General features: G+C 34.4%; 1 protein-coding gene across 1 annotated transcript; it reads right to left on the reverse strand.

Moving 5' to 3' along the window:
- LOC127862103 (uncharacterized) lies at positions 1-13,905 on the reverse strand. The gene is made up of 2 exons (XM_052401075.1): positions 13,795-13,905; positions 1-2,600 (listed from the first exon to the last, which is right to left on the reverse strand). The coding sequence occupies exon 2, from the start codon at positions 2,575-2,577 to the stop codon at positions 1,123-1,125; it is 1,455 nt and encodes a 484-aa protein (XP_052257035.1). The 5' UTR covers positions 2,578-2,600; positions 13,795-13,905; the 3' UTR covers positions 1-1,122.
- Between the last annotated feature and the right edge of the window lie 11,091 nt (positions 13,906-24,996).

The following is a 24,996-nucleotide window of genomic DNA, read 5'->3' on the forward strand; positions in this document are numbered from 1 at the left end:
ATTTTCTCATTGATTTATTTAAAATGTACACGACACAAATAAAAGATACAAACATGTGCTTTCGGGACAACAATTAATGAGTATGAAAACAGTTCAACTTTGGCTTGGTTTGTGGCCAAACGCCATGAACCCGTTGCTCAGCTAAAGAAACTTATACTTACCTGTATTCAATACCTACATATTAATTCAAGAGTCAATAATTAAACAATAAATGCAATAAACAACCAATATGTGCAAATACAGTGATGTAAAATATAAAAATGAATCTCAGAAAATCCCGTGTGTTGTTTCGGAGACACCTGCAACACTAAATAAATATTTTACATATATATCGGGTTATCGCAATCGAAATCGGCATTAGTTCGCAAACCATCTTTTACCTGTACTGTAGTAATTGAATTCCGACTTATAATGGGAAGCGTCTTAATATGAATTAGTCTAACATATACAACACAAGTGTGACAAATTGCATCTGTGAGTTTCGAAAAGGATATGGATTATCTATGCTAAAAAAATACAGTTTGTGTCTACAAATTACTATTTGGAACTTTCAAAAGATTGTAACATATAATGTAAGATTTTGTTAAAAAATCTAATTAAAAACTGCCATGCAGATTATTCATGTTAAAATGTATAAATGTGCAAAATATTCAGAGAACAATATAACTGTAAAATATGGCAACGAAAACAGCGTAGATACTAAACAGAACAAGTCCTAGTCTTGATAAAAAAATGTTGACGTGGCTAAATATAGCTTTTCCACAATTAAACGGATACGTGAACATATTTTGTACCTATATAAAATACGTATGTTTCGTACTTAAATTGTGCTAAACAAATACACGAATATCCAACTTTTTGTTATGTCGTCATCATCTCGTGAAATAACCGACGTCCGAGCAAAGACAACTTTATTAGCATAGTTTACTTGTCAAGTATGAAAAGAGAACTAGATTCAAGAGTGAAAACTTTGCTTAAAATATCACAATAAAATGCTGTTAGTGAGCTAAGCTTAAACCAAGTGGATAGTATTCATTATTCTGCTGTTTAAGTATTTAAATTGTTTCTGTTTTAATATTTAATATGTAACTGAAAAGAAACCAAACACGAGTATCGAAGCTGTTAAAACAAAAACGGTATGATTCGGTGTCTGACTTTGGCACAGTATTCTTGCCAGTAAACTCCGTACTTCATGCTACACTTCTGTTCGTCCCTGAAACTGCGGTGAGTGAGCAGAATAACGAGAACAATAACGTACGTGTAAGGAAGAACATTCTCAAATCCGGTTGTCACCGTCCAGAAAAACGACAGAAGGATTTCCGGAATGTAGTGAAAATGGCGGGACAGTCCCCACCAACCGGAAGCCAGCAGGATGCTCTCCCTTTCTTCGCCACACTCGATCCTGTACTTTGCACGTATAAGATCTGGTTTCCGACCCCAGACTAGGCAATCTCCGTTTGCCTTGCGTACATCCTGACGCTGTAGATCGGCGAGGTAATTGATCAGAACAGAAAACAACCCAAAGACCAATATGCTAGTGGCAAGTAGAGTGCCGAGACGGAGTGGGTGCGTGACGAGGTAGTGACTGACGATTGGATACAGGGACGGCAGCCAGCACAGACAGCCCCAGCATATATAGTAGCCGGCTCTGTCAAGGATGATGTCAATAGTGTGCATGTATCCGGCTTCCCATGTGAAGAACTTGGTAATATATGTCAGCTGAAGAATCGTAGTGACGAACATGCTGTCTACGAAACCGTGAATCTCGTAACTCTTCAGTGCGTATATACAAACCAACAGTGGCCAGACGGTCATTCCAAATCGACAGTTAGTGAACACTTTAACGTCTATTCCGCAAATACGAGGATACAACTCCGTGCCCCAGTAGTAGTCGAAGACGAAGCCACCTCCTGTCTTCCCACTGTCCGATGTGGACGGACGGGTTATCCCTTTGATGTACAGGAGAAAGACAAAGCAAAGAGCAAACACGTTCATAAACCCCAGCAACTCACCAAAGCGGTCATACACGACCGTGGGGGTCAAGCCGTTGTACTTCAGCACAATGGTTAGGATAGCGAACCCAGCCATTGTGACGCAGTAATGCAGGAAGCCGTTATCTTTGTACTGCGGCACGTTTCCATTTGGTGTCACAGGTCCGTGAACTTCTTTTCCCGGCAGAACGACCATCCAAAACAGTGCCCAGGCAAAAAAGCCAAAGATTACTCCCACAGTAAACGTGTTAAAAATGCTTAGTTGATTCCACATTGCGACAATTGTTCCAAGAACGGAGTCGCTACGGAAGTGTGCGATCAAAGTTGAGTAACTTCCGGCAAACTTGACGTTCGTATACCAATACAGCATTACTATCTGAGGGGTAAGACCAACAAGCGCCAATGGGAGGATGAGCTTGTTGAACAAATTTGTCAAGGGTCGACCGGTATTCATCTCTGACTTTTCGAGCGTTTTATAGCCTTCTTTGTAACCATGAAAACCATTGGATATGACGCCATTCTCTTTTGATTCGACGTCCATTTTATCCAATGACTTACTTTTTGACCTGGTTTTTGCGCCAATCATTTCCCGGCCGTGGGTATGCTTTCCTGAAAAGAAATATATCGATGTTATTTTATTTCATGCCATCTTGGCTTTATGGAACTATTTGTGGCAAATGGATTATCACATGAAAACCAAATGAATTACGACGTCATACAAGGGAATTACATGCTTTGTCTTTTCATACAAAAAAGTAATAAAAGAAGTTCTGGACTCCTTACAATTAAATAACGCGGAGTCACGCATCGCGGTAATAGATAAAGTTTCTTCACCGTGCGTGATTCGGGTTTTCCGTGCACAGTAAAATTCTTATTGCTGGACCGGTTTGGAACAGCAAGATTATAAGTCACATGCTTTGAATAAGCGGTCCTCTGGAACTATGACGTACCATTTGGGTCAAAAGTCAACAAGACCTACTAGGTAAAATGAGAAAACGTCGACGTACAAATATGAAATACACGTCGACGTATTATATTTGTACGTCGACGCACAATTTGTACGTCGACGTAAATTTTTGTACGTCGACGTACAAATTTTCTGAACAGCCAATCAAAACACTCGTCTCTTGAGTCGCTTTTCCTTCAGATTTATACATAATCAATGTTGAAAATCTCTTTTTTAATTGAGGAAAAGAATGAATTAAAATATCAAAATTGATAAAAAAGAATTTAAAATAAGTATCTACTTGACGGTATTTATTCTAAAATCGTTTTAAGTAATAAATATCATTAACTGCTGAGACCGTTGAAAAGTAAACAAAGCGAAGACACTCTCTTCCTTATGTTTATACTGACTATAACGAGCCCTGATCAATAGACACATGCACACTCCAACACGATTTTCTGCTTCAAATAACAGATAGTTTGGTCGTTGTCTGAATGCATCTTTCCATGACTTTAATAACCACGTATGTCTTCAACTTTGATTTGCGGAAAGAGCAAACTTCAACTCTTACAGAAATAAAATTACGCTGATATGGACATTTCGATATATGGATGCGATTTGAACCATCTCATAAGAACAATGAATTCGTGTTTTTAATTAGATTAAACGACACATTTATGTTAAAAAAAAATCAAAACGATACAACTCTATTATTGAAATTTGTTTCATATATTATCTCCGCAGCTAATTGCGTAATGGCTGACAAATATCTCCCCTTGACAGCGACACATGTCACGTGGAACGACAGTTAACTAGTTATGATCGATACATTTTATGAGGTTGAGTGCATGCGGCATTGTAACCAGATTGTGGTCTGCGAAGTTTCTGTCAGTTTACAGCCGTCTGATGAGACTCAGACATCGAACCGAGACCCAAACAAGGCGCATTTCCATTATATTAGATTATACCAGCCAAGTTCGAATACAAAATGCAGGTGTCCTCCCATTAGCCTTAATGCAGGCACATCCAGGAAACAGAGTTTCTGCATTGAATTTTTCGACAAAAAGTACCTCAATAAACGAACCCCAAACGTTCTTCTTTCAACAAAGCCCGTGATGCTATGCAGCAAAATGTTGCGAAAACGCATATAGCCACACGCGGTTTTGTTGCGACGATATATGGAACACTTAAGAAATTAGAATGTGTTCAAAGTTAACGCCCAGAGATACCTTACACTTCGTCAGTGATCAACACAGAAAACATGGACATAAAAAGAATTAAATTGTATACAGTGCACATATGTTTGAAATATTACTTATATATAATGAAATCAGATGAAATTGAATCAAAAGTTGTTTCATAGTCGAAGTTAATGAATTAATAAAGCAAATGTGCCACTTTTGATAACGTTACTGTAATGGGTCGTGATTTTCTTAAGGTAGCGCACCTCTAATGATTTCCCGCGATTTCTTCGAAGGTTGAAGAGCCTACTATTAGGTGCCGTAGCCTAGTGGTTAAGGCGATAGACTAGAAATCTTTTGTGATATTCCCGCGCAGGTTCGAATCCTGCCGACGACGTTTACTTTTTTGCGACGCGTTTTATTTATTTTCTAACGTAATTTGATTTAATATGGCATATAAGCTATATTTATTGTTAAATATGTTGCAATTTTTATGCACATTGTTCAATTATTAAAATTAAAACAACGTTATGGTGAAATTGGGTGATTTACTGTTGAAAATACGAACCATGCATGTTGCATTTTTATTTTTATTTCAAAAAGTAAACGGTAAATCTGTCTAGTTCTAAGTATTTTTGCTGTATATAGTGTTTCTATAAAAACTAAGTTTAAAATATGACTTAAATGATACTATTTTGAATTTTATGACACTTTGTTTTTAACCGACCCAATTTTTACTTGGCTGAAATCACTTACATTTCATGGCGTTCTTCCATAGATAAAAATTTGTAAAAAATAAATGTCTGTAAAAGAATACTTAATTCATCTTGTTTAAACTTTAAACACCTTTACAGCATCTGTACACACCAACTGCATGCCCATATTTGGAAATTTGAATGAATTATGGAACTTTTATATACCCCAGGGGTGAAAATAAACTGGACAAAAGCCGAGCGTGGGGGTGGTTTTGAAAAAATCGGTATATTTTTTTTTAAGCATGGAAAGCCTACCTACAAATTTGCATGTAGTTCAGTGAAATGATGCTGATTAAGAAAATAATTAATTAGATTATATTTGGATATGTGCCCATTAGAGGTGCGCTACCTTAATTGGAAAAGTTAGCATAGTTGAAGTGTAATAATTTATCATATCTTATTTAATTGTGAAGTTTGAATAATAAATGAACACTTGCACTAGAAGGGAACGTGGATACAAACAGCTCGGATAGAATTTGGCAATTATTTAACATTTATACAAGTGTTGTCATCGTCTATCAAAATCGAAAAACTGATAAAGGTCAGAGACCAGAAATAAAACCACTTAACCATGTAAGCGTCACTGCCATTGTTGATACTGCAATCGACAAATTTAATGGGGTACTTACCGGATTACCGGATTAACAGATGCTTAAAGCCGACTTCGTTTTTAAACAGGATACCGCCGGTATATGGCGATCGCATAAAGCATACCGGAATGCAACTTAATTAATTTCGGAATTAAGTTACAATCACATTATGTCTCACGCAGAATACGCCGGTTATGAATGGGGTGCGAGCGGCTCACTAAACACAAAGATGGGTTTAATTAAAAAAGAATTAAAATTCAGTTCAACGAAAAACTGTAATAGCTAGAAATGTTATGCTCTGCTTAATAATTAAAATTGTGTTTCCACTTATATTAATGTGTAATTGATGTAACAGGGACTTAATTTGCATATATTTGTTGTTGGTATTATGCCCGTGTAATTGATGTAACAGGGATTTTACTTGCAAATATTTGTTGGTATTATGCCCGTGTTTCTTCTTTTCCAACAACTCAATCACACCGGAGGACACCGATTATAAAAAGGGTCATGCTGCGGATGTGCGAATGATGTCCGCCCAATTATGTATCACATTCAACAATAACTTAGCACGATCTGGTCTGAACTTAAGGCCGTCGCGAAGAAGCAGTGGTCGCTGTAAATATACCCTGACAAACTAAATTAGCACGTTTTGGGATAAACTGTGAAAACGAACAATAATGTTTTCGATAAATACCGCCGCTATTTCTTTCATCATTACATGGAAAATATGTTATATCGTAAGAATCTATGTAATAACACCAATAAAGCTAAAAAAATTATTCGATTCATGGAAATTCTGCTATCGTCCAGCATGATCCGTAATGTATATAAATGTACGCTTTAAACGTAGTAGTCTTAAAATACAACGTTTCATTTTGTATGTGCAATGATAATTTATCTTAATATGGTCCGCTTATGATTTATATTATCAAAACATTGAACAATAAAACTAAAATATCTCAAAATATAGCAAAATTCATTTTTTTCATAAATGTAAATACTTTTATAATATCATGTCATACATGTTTATTATTTTATTTTATAAATGTGAACGCATTTATTAAGTTTAATTTCTTTTTAAAGGATTTGTTATGTTTCCAATAATTATCAAATGTGGTGTCTGTGAACTGTACTTGGCAATTAATGGCGAGCCGAACAAACTTAAATTAAATTTCAAGTAAACCCGAAATAACGTTCATCTTAAACTTCTTTTTCCCCCTGAGTTTATAAATAACATAAAAAGCATTGCGCGTTGATTTTTGTTAAAAAATTAATATTAAACTTTATCTCGGGTGTACATCAGATAGTTTTGCTGTTTGAAATATAATCGTACGATGCCACTTTTTTAACGCGAAGAGAATCTAAATCAAAGTGAAGTGTACTCGAATTCATTTAGTTATGTACAATTTATTACCTTATCGATTAAAGTCTCGTCCATGTAAATATGAGCACCATAAACATTTCAATGACTTTTTTTACCAAAGATATAAAAATGGATGTTTATTGATAGATCTTTGCTTTTACAATATACACTTGGAGACACTTCTAACCCAATCTTGAATATCTCAGTTACGAGTAAAGATATTGATTTAAAATTGTACATACTAGTACGATCATTTGACTACGTTCTATGCAAGCTCACGATAAAATCATTCATCCGTGACGATTGGACGCTTGAGCACGTGGGGTAGGTGTTGTTCTATATTTTTGCACGTGAAAATGTTGAAACGCGATTTAATTCTAGTTTTATTTCAATTTAATTATTTTAGGTGGGTTCTTACATAAGGAAAACATAAAATTAATTTACAAAGCAATATAGCTCGTATGAATATTCAGGAGCGCAATCGCACACTTTACTTTTTACAGGCTACCTTTCCCACTTGCTAAAGCGTTCGATCGTCACGGATGAATGATTTTATTGTTAGCTTGCACATACTGTAGTCAAATTATCACATTTGCAATTTTTGATAAAAATATTCACTCATTACTGAGGTATGTTAGTTTTAAAAGTGTTGCGTTAGAAAAATTACCAAGTGTAGTAAAAGGCAATATACATTTATTCCAATTTAATTTCAATTTCATAATTCTAGTTAAGTTTTTACACAAGAACAACATAACATTATAAATTTAAGAAAAACATTATGGCTCGTATGAATATTCGCGAGCGAAATTGCTCAATCGGCATGTTGCAAGCCGGTCAGTTATTTAGACGTGTAAGTTTATGCGTTTTATTTTCACATTGTTATTATTTAACGTTGTACGAGTCTGCGAATTTGACTTTTGAAGTGACGATTTTTATTTGTTAAGTTTTACATTTTGTTGTTTTTCAATTTCAATTAAATTTTCAGGAGTAATCAGATATGTGTTCAATTATTGTTGGTCCAAATTTCAACACAATCCGATAAAAAATAAGAGAGCTATATTGATATGATTAACTGATGCGTTAGAAGTGCCTCCAAGTGTAGTTTGTATACTCCATAACGTCATTAAAACAACACAAATTCTTAAATGAAGCTTAACTGTTTGTTGCTAAAATTAATTCATCCTTAGTTTGCAAGTCCCAAATTAAGTGTTAGCTTTTAAAATGCTATGGGTCATTTATATAATCCGACTTAATTGCTATCATGAGCTAAGTTGATGTATGAATTTCTGAAAGCGTCACTTGTATATTACTGAAATTGCGTCTCTATATTGTAATGTTTGTTTCCGAGTGTTCAGTTGTGACCGTAATTTATAGACAAACTGTATCTTATTATATTCCTGAAGTTCAACAACTTACTTAAAACACACGATTATAAGCGCTCGTTATTATTCAATTTACATTCAAGAGTACTTGATTATAAGCGTGAAACTGAACTATGAACAATTTAAACATAAAACATACTGCATGCAGAATTGCAACCACTCACAACCGTTTTCGCAATTCCTTACCATTTGTAAGCGCTCACAAGAAGACACTGAGGCCCTACCACTCGCCCGAGATGTCAACAAGAAACTGATCTTTTGATGTTTTGACGATTGACTTCTTTTGGTTCTATTGGAAGACATGCACGTCTGTCGCGCTCGTTTAACATTCGCACATCATCGGCAATTTCCGTTTAGGAATAGATCGATCAGTGGCATTTCTCACATTTTAAGGGGATGAACGTAAACGATGCATCAGTTGGGATTAAAGGCTTAGTTTCAGAAATGAGAAAACTCTCCCCACGTGGCATGACAATTGGCATATTGGGACTTATACACGGTATATTAGCTAACCATATATTATCCTTATGAAAATCTTTTGCTCCAGCTGACTGAAAAATGGATCTGCAGGATCATTAAATATCTGTTTAAGTTCAGTCTGATAGTTCATTGCATCAATAATAAATTATTAATAATATTTTTTTTTTCTTTATTATTATTATATTTTTTTTCTTTTTTAAATAGATGATGAAGATGATGATGATGATGATGATGATGATGATGATGATGATGATGATGATGATGATGATGATGATGATGATGATGATGATGATGATGATGATGATGATGATGATGATGATGACGATCGCCTTTAAGCAGAAATTCGTAAACATTCGTAGCCCATCACATTTCAGATAAATATATAAAGTGGAGATGACGATGAGAAATCTTCTTCAAACAAAATTGAACATGTCTTTAAAATACCAAAACCTTTTTCAGTCGACAAAAAATGCCGAGACCTGTGTTTCATAAGAACTCCGAAGCAATAGTATTTGTTAATACCAAAAAACATATCATGAGAATTAATTTACTTATTAAGATAAAATTAACACATATTCAATAAATAATCTTAGTTAATAAATTTCCAACTATTGATGTATTCTTTTTCAGCGACAATGCTTTTCATATAGTTATTCTTAAAGTAGATCAATTGGTTTAACATTATTAAACATCATCAAATATTAACGCAAGCATGTGGTGGCAAAGTAACATGTGTTTCAAATGAAACAGTTTTTATAAACGTTACAATGTAGCACACCAATTAACACGTGATTAGACTTTGTGTTTAAGACTTTAGCAGAGTAAGTGTAGTCAGTTTGATAGGCCGTTCTTTGATGTAATTGGACCTTATTGTGATTCTTGATTTTTTAATGATGATACATGGTATTATTATTGTTTATATTACAAAACTGAGAAAACAAACGTTGCAATAAATGTATTTTTTAAGACCAAAAACAATAACTATTACTAATGTAACTTGGTCAACAACAAACACAACAAACAACTGCTACTGCTTCTGCTACCGCTACCGCTAACTATATCGCTACTGCTACTGCAATGTTTTTGTGTATGCAAAATTACTTAATTTTTGTTGCAACAGTTGCTTTCAGTGAAAACATGTATGCATATGAACAATTAACCGTGCAACAATATAACTTACTGACGCTGCTCTATAACTGCGTAATTATGATAATTAAAACATAAGTGTTAAAATGCGGACAAATTTATCAATCCCATCAGACAGTTTTTAAATAGTAACGCTGACAAAATAGTATGCCTTCCGGGCACATACGGCCTCATAGATGTACCATCTAATAAATATGTCACCATGGCAACTGACCGTCCCATTTTTATGATAAATTAGCACCGACATGTTAATAATCGTCTCAAGAGGTACTTCGACGTTTAAATCGCGTATCTTAGCGGTTAGAAAACCTAGATAAGCTAATACTAAAGTTGCTAATTTGCATATAGATTGCCTATAGATTATGCGATATTAAGGCTGATTTGTATGGACTTTTTTTACCCTCTTTTATGTCCTAAAACACTGCTAAAAGTTGTCTATGTGACATGTATTTAAATATATTAGTTTACAAAGAACATGAACTATCAATAAAGGGTATTTCGGTACGCTAAACAAGCTCTTAAACGCTTGCGCGCTTACCGAAAAATTACCTGTACTGCTCGTAATGGTGGCATAAGAAATTAATTAATAATTGTACACTGTTATTTAGCCATGTGATTTACGAAATTAGTAACGTAACATTTGTCAACATGTATTTGACACAACAAAGCGCTGATAACTGGGTTTTCGGTTAAGTTCACACGCTTATTGATGCCAAGCGAATACTGAATCCTCCATGTTATTACGTAAAAAAGTGATATAAATACTATTAAACATTTCATATAGGACATCTATTAATAATTATAATTGAAAGTACCCAACAACAAAATCAGCCTTGTCATTTTCTAAATACAAATTAGAGCCCTATATAGGGGGTTTCGGTCCGGCTGCTTATCAAAAGTTACCAGTATCAGAAGCTCACGCGACTTTCCCCATGTGACCACGTGTATTGGTGATAGCAGTAAAAATGACTCATTTACGATACTATTTATCGAAACGTTTTTCATTAAAATAGTAACATATATTGGTTTGACTTATTTCTCACGCAAAAAGTGATTTATAACGAGGATTTGTTAAGTAACGCAAATAGGGCATCAAAATTCATATTGTTTTATTTATGCACGTGAGATAATTCATACTGAATAATGCTGAAATCATTTTTTTTTCAGTTTCTGAAATTTAGTAATGTTCTATGAGGGGGAGTCCGGTAATCCTACAAATTGAAGCTTCCGCTCGCACTTGTCAAGACCACATGTCCGCGTTGGAAATGGTATACATTTAATTCCTCTACATTTTCTTTCTGGATACCGACTGTCCGAGTTACATAAACCCTATTTACTCCGTTTTACCAAATTTTATTTCCTTTTTTATTTAACAAAATAAACGAAACCCGTTTAAAAGAAAACTAGGCATTCGATTTTTCTGGAAAATGGCGGACAGGTGGTTAGCACCAAAGACCTAGAATACATTTATGCTAGGTCTTTGTTAGCACCCGTCACGCCCGATTTATCGATCGCTGATTGGTCGATCGATATTTAGATAAGAATCTGATATACTGTTGGCGAGATGTCAATTTGACAACATTCCACAAAGAAACAGTGTAAATAAAGCAGAAAAGAAAAACAAAATATTTCGTTGGTTAAAAGTAATACGTATACCCGTTATATGTATTTTTTATTCTTTTAAATAACATGTAACCCAGGTTATAAAGATACAAATACAAATTATACGCGTTAAGACGATTAAAAAATTTAATATCATTATGATTGAAATTATTTTTAAAACTGAAGTTACAAATTTTTTGGGTTATGTACGATCAGGGCAAATTTCGACTAATAATGCACAGTGTCCTGTTTAAAGACAAAGGTAAATAATTATGTAAAATGAGTCAGACTTATTATTATATTTCAAATAATGGACATGTGTACTTGTTACTTTTACCAAATTTATTCACGTTAATTTATTCGCGTTAATTTATTCACTTGTATGACAATTATACTAGTAAAATATTTTTATATCATTAGAGCTATGGCAATAGCGTGGTATCGATAAAATTGATAGTAAAAATGAACGTGAATTCCGATGATTGTAAAAGAATTCCTGATAATATTTAGTTCGATAACAAGCGCGTCGTTGGCTACCGTTTGTCGGGGCTTTATAATTGTTATGTTACGTGATCGGTTATTTGGCGAGTGGTTCATTAGTATTATTATTAACAGACAGACAGACAGATTTTTTTTTCAAGACTTATACAAAGTACATCGTCTATATATATATACAATCGCACATATATATATTGTCACGTGATTTTATACAAAAAATAAAGAAGCAGAAAAAATATGTTACGTCCCAAAAACAACACAAAAATCAAAACTCGTGGTTTTTAAAATAAGATTTTTACAAATGCAGTTGGAAATATATTACATACATCATAAGTATAAAGGAGATGAATATATTATGACATATCATTTATTAGTCTTGATCGTATAAATAGCGCGTTTTTGACAAACAGTGACAGATTAATAGGTTCCATTTAACGTTTTATGTTTCCATGAACATATAAAGGAAGTATTTAAATTAGTTTCGCTCAGTCCTTGATAAGCAATAGCGCTTGTTTTGGGGTTTAAAGCAACTTTTAAACGAATAACCAACGAAAATATAAGCTGATACCATCATACTCATTTGCGATTTTTAGTGTGAGCGTTAGCTCACACTAATGTTACAGACCATATTTTGCAAATCAGTATGTGCTTAAAAGCTTTAGGTACGGTATGGAAAGAAAACCAATGCCTGTTGCAGCAGACGACAAATGCTATATAGAGCGTTTGATAGGAAAGATAATCACCACATTTGCCTGTTTATAGTTCACCACTGGTACACTGCAGAGGGTTTATATGACTAATATTGTTTAACAGCTTGTAAGATTGGCCAGTCTAGTGTTTATCATTGACATCTGTACATATTGGCTGCTTTCAGGGAAAAAGGGGCTTAATACATGTCAAATAAGATTAGCCTGTGCATACTGATTAGCCTGTGCAATGCGCACAAGCTTATCAAGGACGACATTTTACAACAGCGAACACCTACAGTGCCTTTAGCGCTTTGATTAATGCTTGTTTCTGTTTGGACTCGTAAAAATCGCCCCATGAGACTTTGTTTCACGCTGTTTCCATGCATTAAATTTCTTTGTTTTCTATAGACTATAAAAAATAAAAGGCTCTCGAGCGATGTTGTCACGGCGTTTACAAATTTCTAAAACTTACCACATAAACTTACAGTAAATAGACCATTCAGAATAAACGTTGTCGGGCAGTTAACAATAACGGTGTCTATAGTGTTATTCAATGTACCGCTTCGCGACCTAAAAATACTGCTGACGCATTTAAAACGACATAAGGAAATATGATCTTTTCAGGCTATGTGTTGTTCAATATAACCAGAATGTTATACTTTTCAGTAGGCCGATTTTTACTTCCATATTGTTCACAAATATGAAATAAATGATGGGAGAACCGTGAATATTTTTTTTTAGATAATCAAGTTTTGTCAATACCATTGTTTTGACAATGCGTGCAACGGAGGTTGTTTAAATAAATAAATGTAAAATTAACAATCACTGAACCAGAGACGTAGAGTTCTACGTCTCTGACTGAACCATGCACTAAGGATCATACTAAGTGACCTAATCAACAAGCATATACATTTTTTGTATTATATTAAATTGAAATTGAAAAAGGCAATTTGAAAACACAGAAATGGTAATTAGGATTTTAACGAGTTGAAACATATCTATAGTACCAAAAGATGTAGCAAATGAACATAGGTAGTGGTGATGTCTGGGTTAATAATTGAAGCAGGACATTATGTTTTGACATGTTTAATTTATACGAACGTACTTTAAATATTCCAATAATATTTATAAAATTTATGTGTATAAAACTGCAGTCAGACAATAAGTGTACCTGTTATTTAAGTGTAATATATATTCCCGTATTCTCCATGTGAAAACTGACACTGGTCGATGTTGCTGCATCCAGAATACTCCGACTACAGTGTACGCAGAGTGGTCTAAGGGTACACTTATTATGAAAGGGGAACAATAGAGCATTACAGGAAAATACTTGATTCAACAATCAGATAGTGTCCTGGATTTAGTTTAAGGTCATAGCAATCTTTCTTTTTATTACGCTGTGTGGAAGTTAAGTGTGATATAACGACATGTCCGGCTATGAACTACATGTACAGTAATTTAGAGGATTTTGAGGTAGACTGCACGCTTTTACAACGGGTGGGCCTAGGTTTGAATCCCGCAAAAGGCTGAACTTTTAATTAAACGTTTTCCTTGCTATTATAATTATTTCAGAATATTACAATATTGTACTTTTGTTAATATGTATATTAGATGAAAATTTAAAATACCTAAAAGTGTTTAATAAGTCCATGTATTACAATTTCCCAGTCAAACTTGTCTTTATCTTTTACATAAAAAGCTTTTTGAATCCCACATTATAGGCGAGTAATTTCCTCCTGATTTCTGTAGGTACTATGTAAGCATACTGTTTACTCCAGTATGAGTCGATTATAAACCAGTCATCATTCGCACCTATCCCTCTTAGAACTATACTGAAACCGTACATGCAATCAGAAACGCCATACGCACATTATCGTAATGGTACTGTAAATAGTTTACCCATCCATGTAATGAATAGAAGTGAACATCGGCCATTAAACGCTCAATACAATATGTCAAACAAACAACCCCTTTAATGTTCGCTTTCACAGTCGTGCGCTGGCCGGATAACGCAGGTCAAAGACAACATTTATATCCAACTATCGTACGACATACCATTCGCTGGCAGTAGGACCGTAAACAACTTTATTTACTCTCAAAGTATACAGTTGGCTGTATGTATATGGAGTCGTTCAAAGGTCAACATGTAATTTAAGTGATACGAATACTAGTCTATATAAAAGGCACAACTCGATGGTGTTTTCTGTTAAATACAGAAAATAAAGTCTGTGTCTCTTCTTTATAATGATGCATATCTAGTACATATAATATATTGAGGAAGTCGCAAACATGATAATACAATCTAACGCATTTATGATTACATCTGAGTTTTTCTGAAAAATGTAACTGGCAACTTTCATCCATAACAACGCGTTATTACTTATTACAACGTGAAATGTCGAACGAACATAACAAACGTCGATATGGGAATTATATAAATCATAATAGAAAATAACACATAAATATAACGGCTTGTACAAAATTTACGGAGAAGCCATCATTCTTTAGGACTATTTATCTTGTTTACCATACATAAAAAATAATATATTTCTACATCTAAAGACACTGTTTTTCGTATTTTCATGATTGCAACCAATATATGATTATAATAAACAAAACCAATATCTGGGGTCGTTAATGCACGCATTGTTTATATTAAACATTTCTTTAACGTTGGGTTAAGAAAAACATCAACAAAAACGAATTTGCACTCCATTTCAGCTAGCATTGTCCAGTTATATCCAGCGGATTTCCGGTTGCTGTTATAACCGGGTTGACCCTTAAAAGTTTGTTTAAACCGACCGTCTGACATGAGTGTGAGTACATTATTTACTTGTTCAGCGTCATGCACCTAACGAATTTGATATATTCAAAATGTTTATATTAAGAAAAAAACTTTACGGTAACAGCGTGTGAGATTGAAACATCGACGAGGATAAGTTTGTTCACAAGTGGCGTGTGTACTATACAGAGAGAGTCGTATTTATTAAGATCATTTCATATAGCAAAATCAAATCCTATCCATCATATTGCCGGTTGATGTTCTGACCGATTGGTGAAACGTGAATTTAAACGCGACTGTTCTCTTATACGTCTTTCTTGTATATGTAATTATATCATATTTGAAGACATTTTGTGTGTGTTTAAAACATGTTTTGCAGACCCGTAAAAAATATATACTGACATCGCACAGAGAAATATTAATGCCATTTCACTATTCTTCGAAAACCTGCAGTATAACAACTTCATAGCCATACTCAATTCGCGTAAACTTACTGAAAATTTAAAACACACACCTCATTTGAGACATTAATGCTAATAATAATAATAATTATTATCATATCAATAATAATTTAATTATTATTAATAATAATCAATTATAAGAAAAAAAGAAACTAACCGTTGATGAATCCAAACAACCTCCAAACAATGACCTGGCTATCGATCACAAAGTACTAATTTCATCATTCACTTACTCTTTATTATAAGTATTCATCGAATGAACAATCATGCTGTGATAAGAACAAACAAATTGTGTTATCTATTGCAATAATCCAACTACGATCGGATATAGGTGATCAAAACCACGCTTGACATGACATGTGTTTGACGGCAGTAGGTGACTAATTTCAGCATGTTTCAGTCCACCTATAACTTTGGGTGTTACGGATATTTATTTAAGCTATTTCTTAGATGACCTACGTCGACAGTTAATCACGTAGCGTTACTAATAGGATGGACTGTTTAAAGTGATAGTATGGGCATTTAACAGTTTATATGTGTCTGTCGCAACCGTTGTTTATTTTTGGTGTTTTCATTTCATATACACGTATATTTGTTAATGCAGCATCAACATACTAAAACAATATCCCGGAAAGAGAAAAACAATGCATTTGAATATCAACCGTACTTTTGTTTGACAACTGATCATGCATGTACGATGTGAACCTAAATTTAGTTTTAGTGCAGATTCGTTTATACGAAACAAAGACACAGTTTTGTTTTACGGATCATTTCGGCTTAGAGGACTGGGTGAGTCATGTAAAATATCGAATATAAAATATATTTTTAATAAACAACTGGTAGCCAGATGAGTTGTAGATAATTGGTCAGTCACCACATTTTAACTAACTCTTTTGACCTGTTAATTCTTTTCAGCTCAATTCAATGGTTAAAAATGCCCATAATATAACTTTAAGCGGGACTGTATGATTTTGTCAAATATGTATAAATTTCTACAAAATGTTTTAAAAAAACTTATTATGCATATATTACAATATAAATGAAAATAAAAGTTTAGAAGAACATGTGTCGAAAAATGCGAAATAAGCCAGATATTTTATTTTGAAATCGAAAATTTATGTGTAGTCGAATTCGCCAGCATGTATATCATGCATGTACGATGTAAATCTTAATTTAGTTTTACGGATCATTTTATTTTCCTGCAAGCATATCTATTCCTACGGCACACGAAAAGTAACTCCGATCCTAATAAAAAGACGAATGCTTCGGTTATTGTAGGAAAATATTTACGAAATATCTTGGTCACAATCGGCTCGGGGCGCTAATTTGTCTTTATTGTATTTTATGAAATTCGTCTCAAATGCTTACTTTTTCTTGCCTTTTTGTGTTATTGTAACATATTTTTATTGATATACATGTATTACAATTTAACACATATAAAAATCTAGCAGTCCCGCTTTCATTAAATGTTTATTATAGCTCATTAAAGCGTGAAGATGCATACACTTACCGGTTTATACGAAGAAACGTGCAATATGTAATTACAATTATCAATTAATCCAAGGCATTTTCGGTTTTCGGGCGGTCAAGGCAGTCAATGTCCGGGTTGTTGTGTCTGCTCTCATCACTACACTTTATAATACCTTACGACATATTTAGGAAACTGTTTATATAACACATTCGAGGGGTCTTTGGTTTACTTTCATCATGATTCATATTTTATGCCTACCATCTGTGAAATCAACGTTTTCACATTTAGCTACCTTATGTTTATGCACAATATTTGTGTTCGTGTGTCGTATGAACAGATAAATTAAAGGGAATCGTGTGTATGTATTCTACATATTCGTCCGCACGACAAAGGTCTCTTTGTATGGCTAATCAGCCAACACGAATACATAATTACACTCATTGACGATAACGTTTATTGAATTGGTATATATTTATAACCTACATATAAGATACATATGTTATGAATATAATTTTACTTTAAAGCATTATTTATAATTATAATAACTCTAGCAAAGTCTCCGTAAGTCTGGAGTTGCCTTCCCTTGTCACTACGTCTTGGTACCAACATACACTACGGTCGAATTAGGGACGAATGAAAATTCTGCAAGGAGAAATTTCTACCAGATACCTGAACTTTATGGGGTTTTACGTTTATATGACAAAAATTAAGTTAGCTTTCTTGATGAGAATAAAAAAAGCCTATGGAACATAAACATAAGTTTAACTTTGACGGAAGTGTTGGAAATTATTAACAATTTTATATATAAAATATATAAAATAAGTTTGTCATGCGTGGCCGAGAAACATGTGGCCTGATAAACTCAATCTTATCCGACTCTCACATCCTATTCCATTTATCATTTGATGCATCGCTTAGTATGATCCAAACGTTAGAAATTGTGACGACGATGTCCAAACACGGTAATTTATTAACATCATTATTTGCAATAGCGACACATTAAACTATAGATTTTTTCTAAAATAACGATTTGAAAAACATGAGTACAAAGTACCAATAACACAAAACCAAAGTTTATACAATTAGTTGTTATGTATACAGAGTTTTCTTGGATTTCTGGTAACGACCCTTGTATGATGTTTGACGAGTGAATAAAAATTGATGACACATTTTCATCTTAATGGAACAATGGCTTAAATTTATGTATAAGACAGTTTCGTGGGCACCGTTTAATAATCTACTTACGCAATTCTTGGATTTATACACACATTTTGAATTCACTTCTGTACAATAGAATTAATGTCATGCAGATTTATGCAATTAAAATGCAACATAAGTTAATGAATTACTAGGAGAACATACGAACTATCATTGTATCAAAGAATTTGACGTAAATTCAACGGATTTAATATATGAGCTTAAGTCTAGGAATTGCGTAAGTAGCTTAGTAAAACGGAACCCTGAAGTATGTTGAGGTCAATCGCAATGGGGTCACGGCGGTTGGAAGAACACTTAGAGTGCGGGATATGCCTAGACCGGTACAACAACCCGTCATGTTACAATGCCAACACACGTACTGTGCGGATTGCCTGTCGGGCCTACCGTTGACTGGGTAGGTAGTGTATGTAGATGGACGTTAAAAATCATTAGGATTGATTGAATATTACGTGGTAGCTATTCTAAACTTAAAACTTCAATAACCACGTAATTGTGACCAGTATTGAACACTGCCAGACTTCCGTTTCATTAAGTTGCTAATGTGGTTCATAGGCATACGTGCGTATTTTAAATTCAGTCTTGGTTCTTCGATTTCTTTAAAACATCGATGTATTGTATTTGTTCAATGAAATTCATAAAATAATGTTTTATTTCACGTAACAATATATGTATATCAATCTGAAATGAATGACATTAAAATAATGAACGTCCAACGGCCAACGCAAAGCATTGGCGTTTAAACCAGTTTTCATGCATGCCAAAATCTCACACCATTTTGATCGTAGTTCGTATGATATTTTTTATCTACGACCAAATTGAAACTGAAAATACATAAACTGTTGATTAATGCGGTGTGTAGTTATAATCTTTTCTTGGAAATATGAATCATATTATAATGTTTTATGAAACGGACCTCAGAATTTCTTCCACATTCTTATTTAACAGTTAGGGAAAGGTCTAGTACGAAATATAAGGGTGCTGCATCATGTTTCTTTTTTTTCTCCCCTCATGCCCTTCTGCTATGGTAAGCTATGAATATCTTTTAAAAATCAATTTATTTTGCCTTATTTTAAAAATATCTTGATGAGGCTAATGTGCTTAAAACTATTAATTGGATGCGTGGGACTTATGGATATCCTGGATATAGCATCTTCTTGAAAAATGTCATTTTATGGTCCAAATTTCCGTCCTGCTCCTTTTAAGCAGCACCCCTCCAGCTTTTCGGATCATAGATCTGCCCCCAATAGCAACACACACGAAAAAATACACGCCATTAGTATGACCATATTATATACATATTATGATTGTCTCTTGGGTCATTGCATGGGAACGGTTCATGCAAAATGTAAACCGATTGACGGCACTCCAAACCTCACAACCCCTGCGCAGAGATTTGTCTGTTTCCGAGCTCAGCTCGATGTCAAATTCTTGCCAGCATAACCAAACTCGGGTTGGTGATTAATTCAAATGTAAATTTAAAATTAGTTTTTCAATTGTTATCTTTTTTATTTATTCTTGTAATACTTGACAACATATGATACACAAAATATCAATTTATGTAGAAATTCTAATAAAAATCAAAATAAATAAGAAACAGCTATTAAAAAAATCCTTCAAGATCTGGAAGGGTTTCGACTTGTGATCGCAGTGGTTATCTCGGGCCGATGGAAAATAACCGCTACGCTCGACGGCCTCATGTTTGGCCAAGAATATCAGTGCATACACGCGTCAATAAATGTTGACCTCATATTATTGCAATCCAAAATGAAACATCTAAAATTCACTATAAGTTTTTGGGAATAATTTATTACATCTTTTTGGACACACAATCTCGGTCTGTTTCGAGCATCTATCCAATGGCGAAGTACAATGCGGAGTGGTGGTTCTTGAATGAAATAATTTTAGCCCTCTCAACGTTCAAGCTCTTTTCGCCTATAAATATATATGTCTGTTAAAATTTCGCAAATTTATAACTTATTATTTACAGGCTATATCATCCTAGCTAGTTTCGAAGATAAAACAAATGAGATGGACATGGACAAACAACATTTTAAAAGTTTCTGATTTAGAAATCTCAATACTTGTAATTCGAAATCCTTATATTGTATCTTACAAAAGCCATTGAGATTGTTTTACAAATGACTCATGACTGTTGACGAAGGCTATACGTAATGATGTAGACAATGGTTATTATATTACTTATATACCAGAAGACAGACGGAAAGGTTGATTAAAAGTTCCCTGCTTGTCTAAATTAAATATGAGGTTTATCTTACGATATGTAAGAACAGAATCTTGTCGATTTTGTGTTGAATTCGTATTAAATGAAATGCAGGCAAATTCAGATATCGTTAAAAAGTAAATGAAATGTATCACGTGTCAAACTTTGGGCAACAAGAGACAAAATAATCACACCCGATTACAATAAAATCACTTCACATTGCTGTAGTAGACTAGAGGTCCGCATATTGGTTGGGAGGTCGCCGGTTTTAACTCTATACAATGTGCACCATGGGCAAGCACTGGGTCTACAACGGCAACGGCGTGCATTCATTAGCAACTGTTTTATTTCGATCGGAAAGAGCTAGGCTAAATAGCTTTAAACTTTACAGAATCGACATTAATTATATAATTTAGCTTTCTTAGAAAATCGATGCAATACACTTCAATAGTTATCAATGGCCAATATTATACCTCACATATATTGGCCCTCTTTTATCCATATAAGATCCTTTTTAGCATACGACGTCGGTCTGAATACCTTTTGCGGATACCCGGCTGGTCACTATACTGTTTTAGGGCCCTCAATGGAATTTACTTTTATTTAAATTATGTACAAAAGCCCATAACGGAACCTTGTACATCTGTATATTATATAATATATGTATTGAGCAATACGTCCTCCGTACATTGAATAATGAATAGTACAAGAATCTCTAGTCATAGCTATAGTAGTCAAGTTGCATGTATTCACGTCCCCTATGCGTGTTACCGAAAGGGATTTATAACACCGCTGCACGCAAGATTCAACGTATCTATGTTTTCATGTTTACATAGGTCTACATTTATGTATTCCCATGTGCTCTATTTATATAAATACACCTACATATCTTTCTCTGTTAGCCAGACATTAAGAAGATTAAAACTGGTAAGTGATATATTATAGCTTCTATATTTTTACCGCTCGTTTGCAGTCGCCTTTTGACCATCGTGCATCGCCCATTGGCGTTTACCTTCTGTGCCTTCTAGAGGCCACACTCATTTTTATTTGCTGAAACAAAGTGACTAATGCCTTAACTGTCGAGCTGAGCACGTGGTCCCTAGCAATGGATTTCCTCCCAACCGTGCCCTACAGGGTATTCCTGAAGCTACGTCACCACCCAACGTCCCAACTGCTCCAGTTCCGACGCCAATACAAGCCGCGCCGTTGATTGCACAACCTTCCGCCCCGCCCCAGACAAATTCGACGTACGGAAATACTGAACGCCTTCCCGTACCTGTTGCAGCGTCATAGAGCCGCCCTTCTGGAATTTCCAGGATTCAAGTAGTACCGTAAGTAGGATATTGGTAGTCCAGCTGAAACAGTGGTTGGCGCAGGCGATTCTTATCTATGCGGATAGGGTTTGGTTTCCGATCCTGGCGCAGGTTTGGTTGGTGGCGAATACATCGGATAGATGGGGCTTCATTCGAGTGCCGCGTTGTCCCACATTTTAGATAAGTTTATGTCTGCAGATATCTTCAAATTATCGGTACTTTCGTGATTCTTCGCTTATTGGGTAAGAGTGCTGGGGCACACCTAACATAATGCAGCCTTCAGCGGGAAAAAAATAAGGTCATAAGTACGATAAAAATGTGAATAGTTAAAGAAACATTTTACTATGTTAGATACGGTAGGTATTGTTTTTTGTGTTTTGTTTTTGGTTTTGTTGGGTCTCATCAAATGAGCAATGTCAAAATGAATCAATTAACGCTTACAACATTGCATTAAAGGAATGGCTAGAGGGCCTGAAAAACAATATATGGCCTAGTATACATCAAGTTACAACAAGACATAACTCCACGTTAAATTGAGTTAAACTATTAACGGCATTAATTCACCACACTGAACTTATAGCAAACGGAAAAAGTGTAGCCAAACTACTTGGTCCTATACGTCAGTAAAGCAAGCGCACAAGGAATAATAGTAGTGTTGGATTTAACAGTCTTAAAACATTGAATACTTGTTTCGAGAAGCAGAACGCAAGGTGCTCAAGCACTATTGCTCTCCCATTATACACACGCACGTGGTCCTTTATTTGTGACAAGTGACCAATTGCCAAACAAGCACGGTACAATAGAAAGCACCATACAATATACACACATAATCGAATAAAGCTGGGGCTACAACCTTGGAACGGTCAATGCTAGGATTTGGTGGTTTAAACCGGTATTATAGCGCTCAACCTCACACTTGTCCAAGCAGTGTTCTTTTACACCTAATTATAAAAAAATATTAACGTCATAACATAAACGTAAACAATAATTAAAGAGCAGGAAAACGTATTTAATTTAATTATATTTTAATTACTCAATAATAGAATGGAAACCAGAGCAATGTTACTACAGGCAGACAAGTTATTGAACGAAACAACAAGCATCAATTACATCCCTTCTTTTTACAAAAAAAATATTTAAAAGATAAAGTACAATGTAGTTAATGTATCAGATCATCGTCGTGCGATACAGGGAAACTCGTCTCCCGTATCATGCAAGCCAAATGTTTGGACATGTTTTATGAAATTAACCTTAAAAACCAGTCACCACGAGGCAGACAAATGCTTCACCACTATCAAAAACAAATTGAAAAAGAAAGAAATACAAAAACATGTTTAAAGATTGTTTGTTACATGAGTCCATGTAATTCGTTTGAATGGAGTGCTAGCCGGCATGACATTAAATGTGTTGACTAAACTGGGCAATTTCATGTTTTATATTCATATTCAAAACAACAATATACCACCTTTATAATACGTATTTTCTTACTTTGTCTGTATAATCAAAACAAATGTAATGCTGACGTGTTGTGTGACTGTCTCTAGCACAGCTTTTGTTTTCTTACTGAAGTTCTAGCAACAGACTTGAAACGGCAATGGAATAGATAGGTACGTTATATCTCTAGATTAATGTTTTTAAAAGGACCAGTAAAAATTCGAAATAATTGACCATATTTTTCACTGTGTGTCACACACTTTAAATAAAAGTATAAAAATGACACCATTTCTTTTCTGACTCAATAGTTTACAATTTAAAACAAAGATGCAGTAATTTTGAGAATGTGTTCGTAAACACTGTTGACATAAGGCTGTGATGATGCATGTAACATGTTATGCAAAATGTAAGGAACACATAAATTGGCCTAAGGGTTTTCAGAGCTCTATTCAACACCACGATAAGGACAATTGGTTTTGTTTGTTTTGATTTGTACTTGCATTTACGTTTTAAAACTCAATAGTTATCCCCACGCTTTTAAAAGCGTGGGGATATTGTATTGATCTCCGCTGTCTGTCTGTCTGTCCTGGCCATTATCTCCTTCTACACTATTAGCACTAAAACCTTGAAACTTACACACATGGTAGCTATGAGCATATATGCGACGGTGACCTATTTGGAATTTTGATCTGACCCCTGGGTCAAATGTTATGGGCAAATAAATGAGTAAAATGGGTAAATAAACTTATTTTACGAACAACATGCAGCGCATATGATAATAACTTTTGACACAAGGGTCAAATCGCCTTCAATAGCCTATGTTTTTTTGAATCGTTGAAGCAAATCTGTGTATCGTTTTGTATTTAAGTGTGTTTTCTTTTCGAAGGAAGTATATGCGCGGTATTTCTGGTGATAATTGTTTCTCAAATTTTAAAGGAAAACTAAATAAACCAATTAAACAATCAATGCAAAGCGTATTTACATATTATTTGTATAGGTTTTTATGTCACTATATCGTACTATATCCGGATAAAAGAAATTCACGTTTTAGCCATTTGTCATGTGTGTAACTATATTTGTGATGAAGTGAATACACAAATTAAACGCGTCTATTGTTTCCTTATAATTTCAACACTTGCATGTATCATTATATTGAAATTGATAAAACAGAGAAACATGCAGTATATTTAAGTGACAAAGTTAAGAAGGATGTTGTTATGGTAATAAATTAGTTTGATTGATGCTTGTTTCTGATAACAACTGCTTTATGGTAACTTATTTTGCCTTATGTTGTAAGCTGAAATTATGTTTAGTTCCTTTAATAGCATCATCGTGACGAATTCCGTTGTAACTGAGCAGTAGTTAACTGAAATTCCATTATCTCCATTGTCTTTTTGTTTGGACACCGTGACGGTATGATTTGTTTTTGTACTTATCCGTTTTGGTAATGCACCGTGTAAGCATCGTGTAAAC

Source organism: Dreissena polymorpha, chromosome 16, assembly GCF_020536995.1.
Source record: "Dreissena polymorpha isolate Duluth1 chromosome 16, UMN_Dpol_1.0, whole genome shotgun sequence".
Lineage (NCBI taxonomy): Eukaryota > Metazoa > Mollusca > Bivalvia > Myida > Dreissenidae > Dreissena > Dreissena polymorpha.

Coding starts and splice junctions, on each gene's coding strand:
- LOC127862103 (XM_052401075.1), bottom strand. CDS start 2,577: ATGATTGGCGCAAAAACCAGGTCAAAAAGTAAGTCATTGGATAAAATG.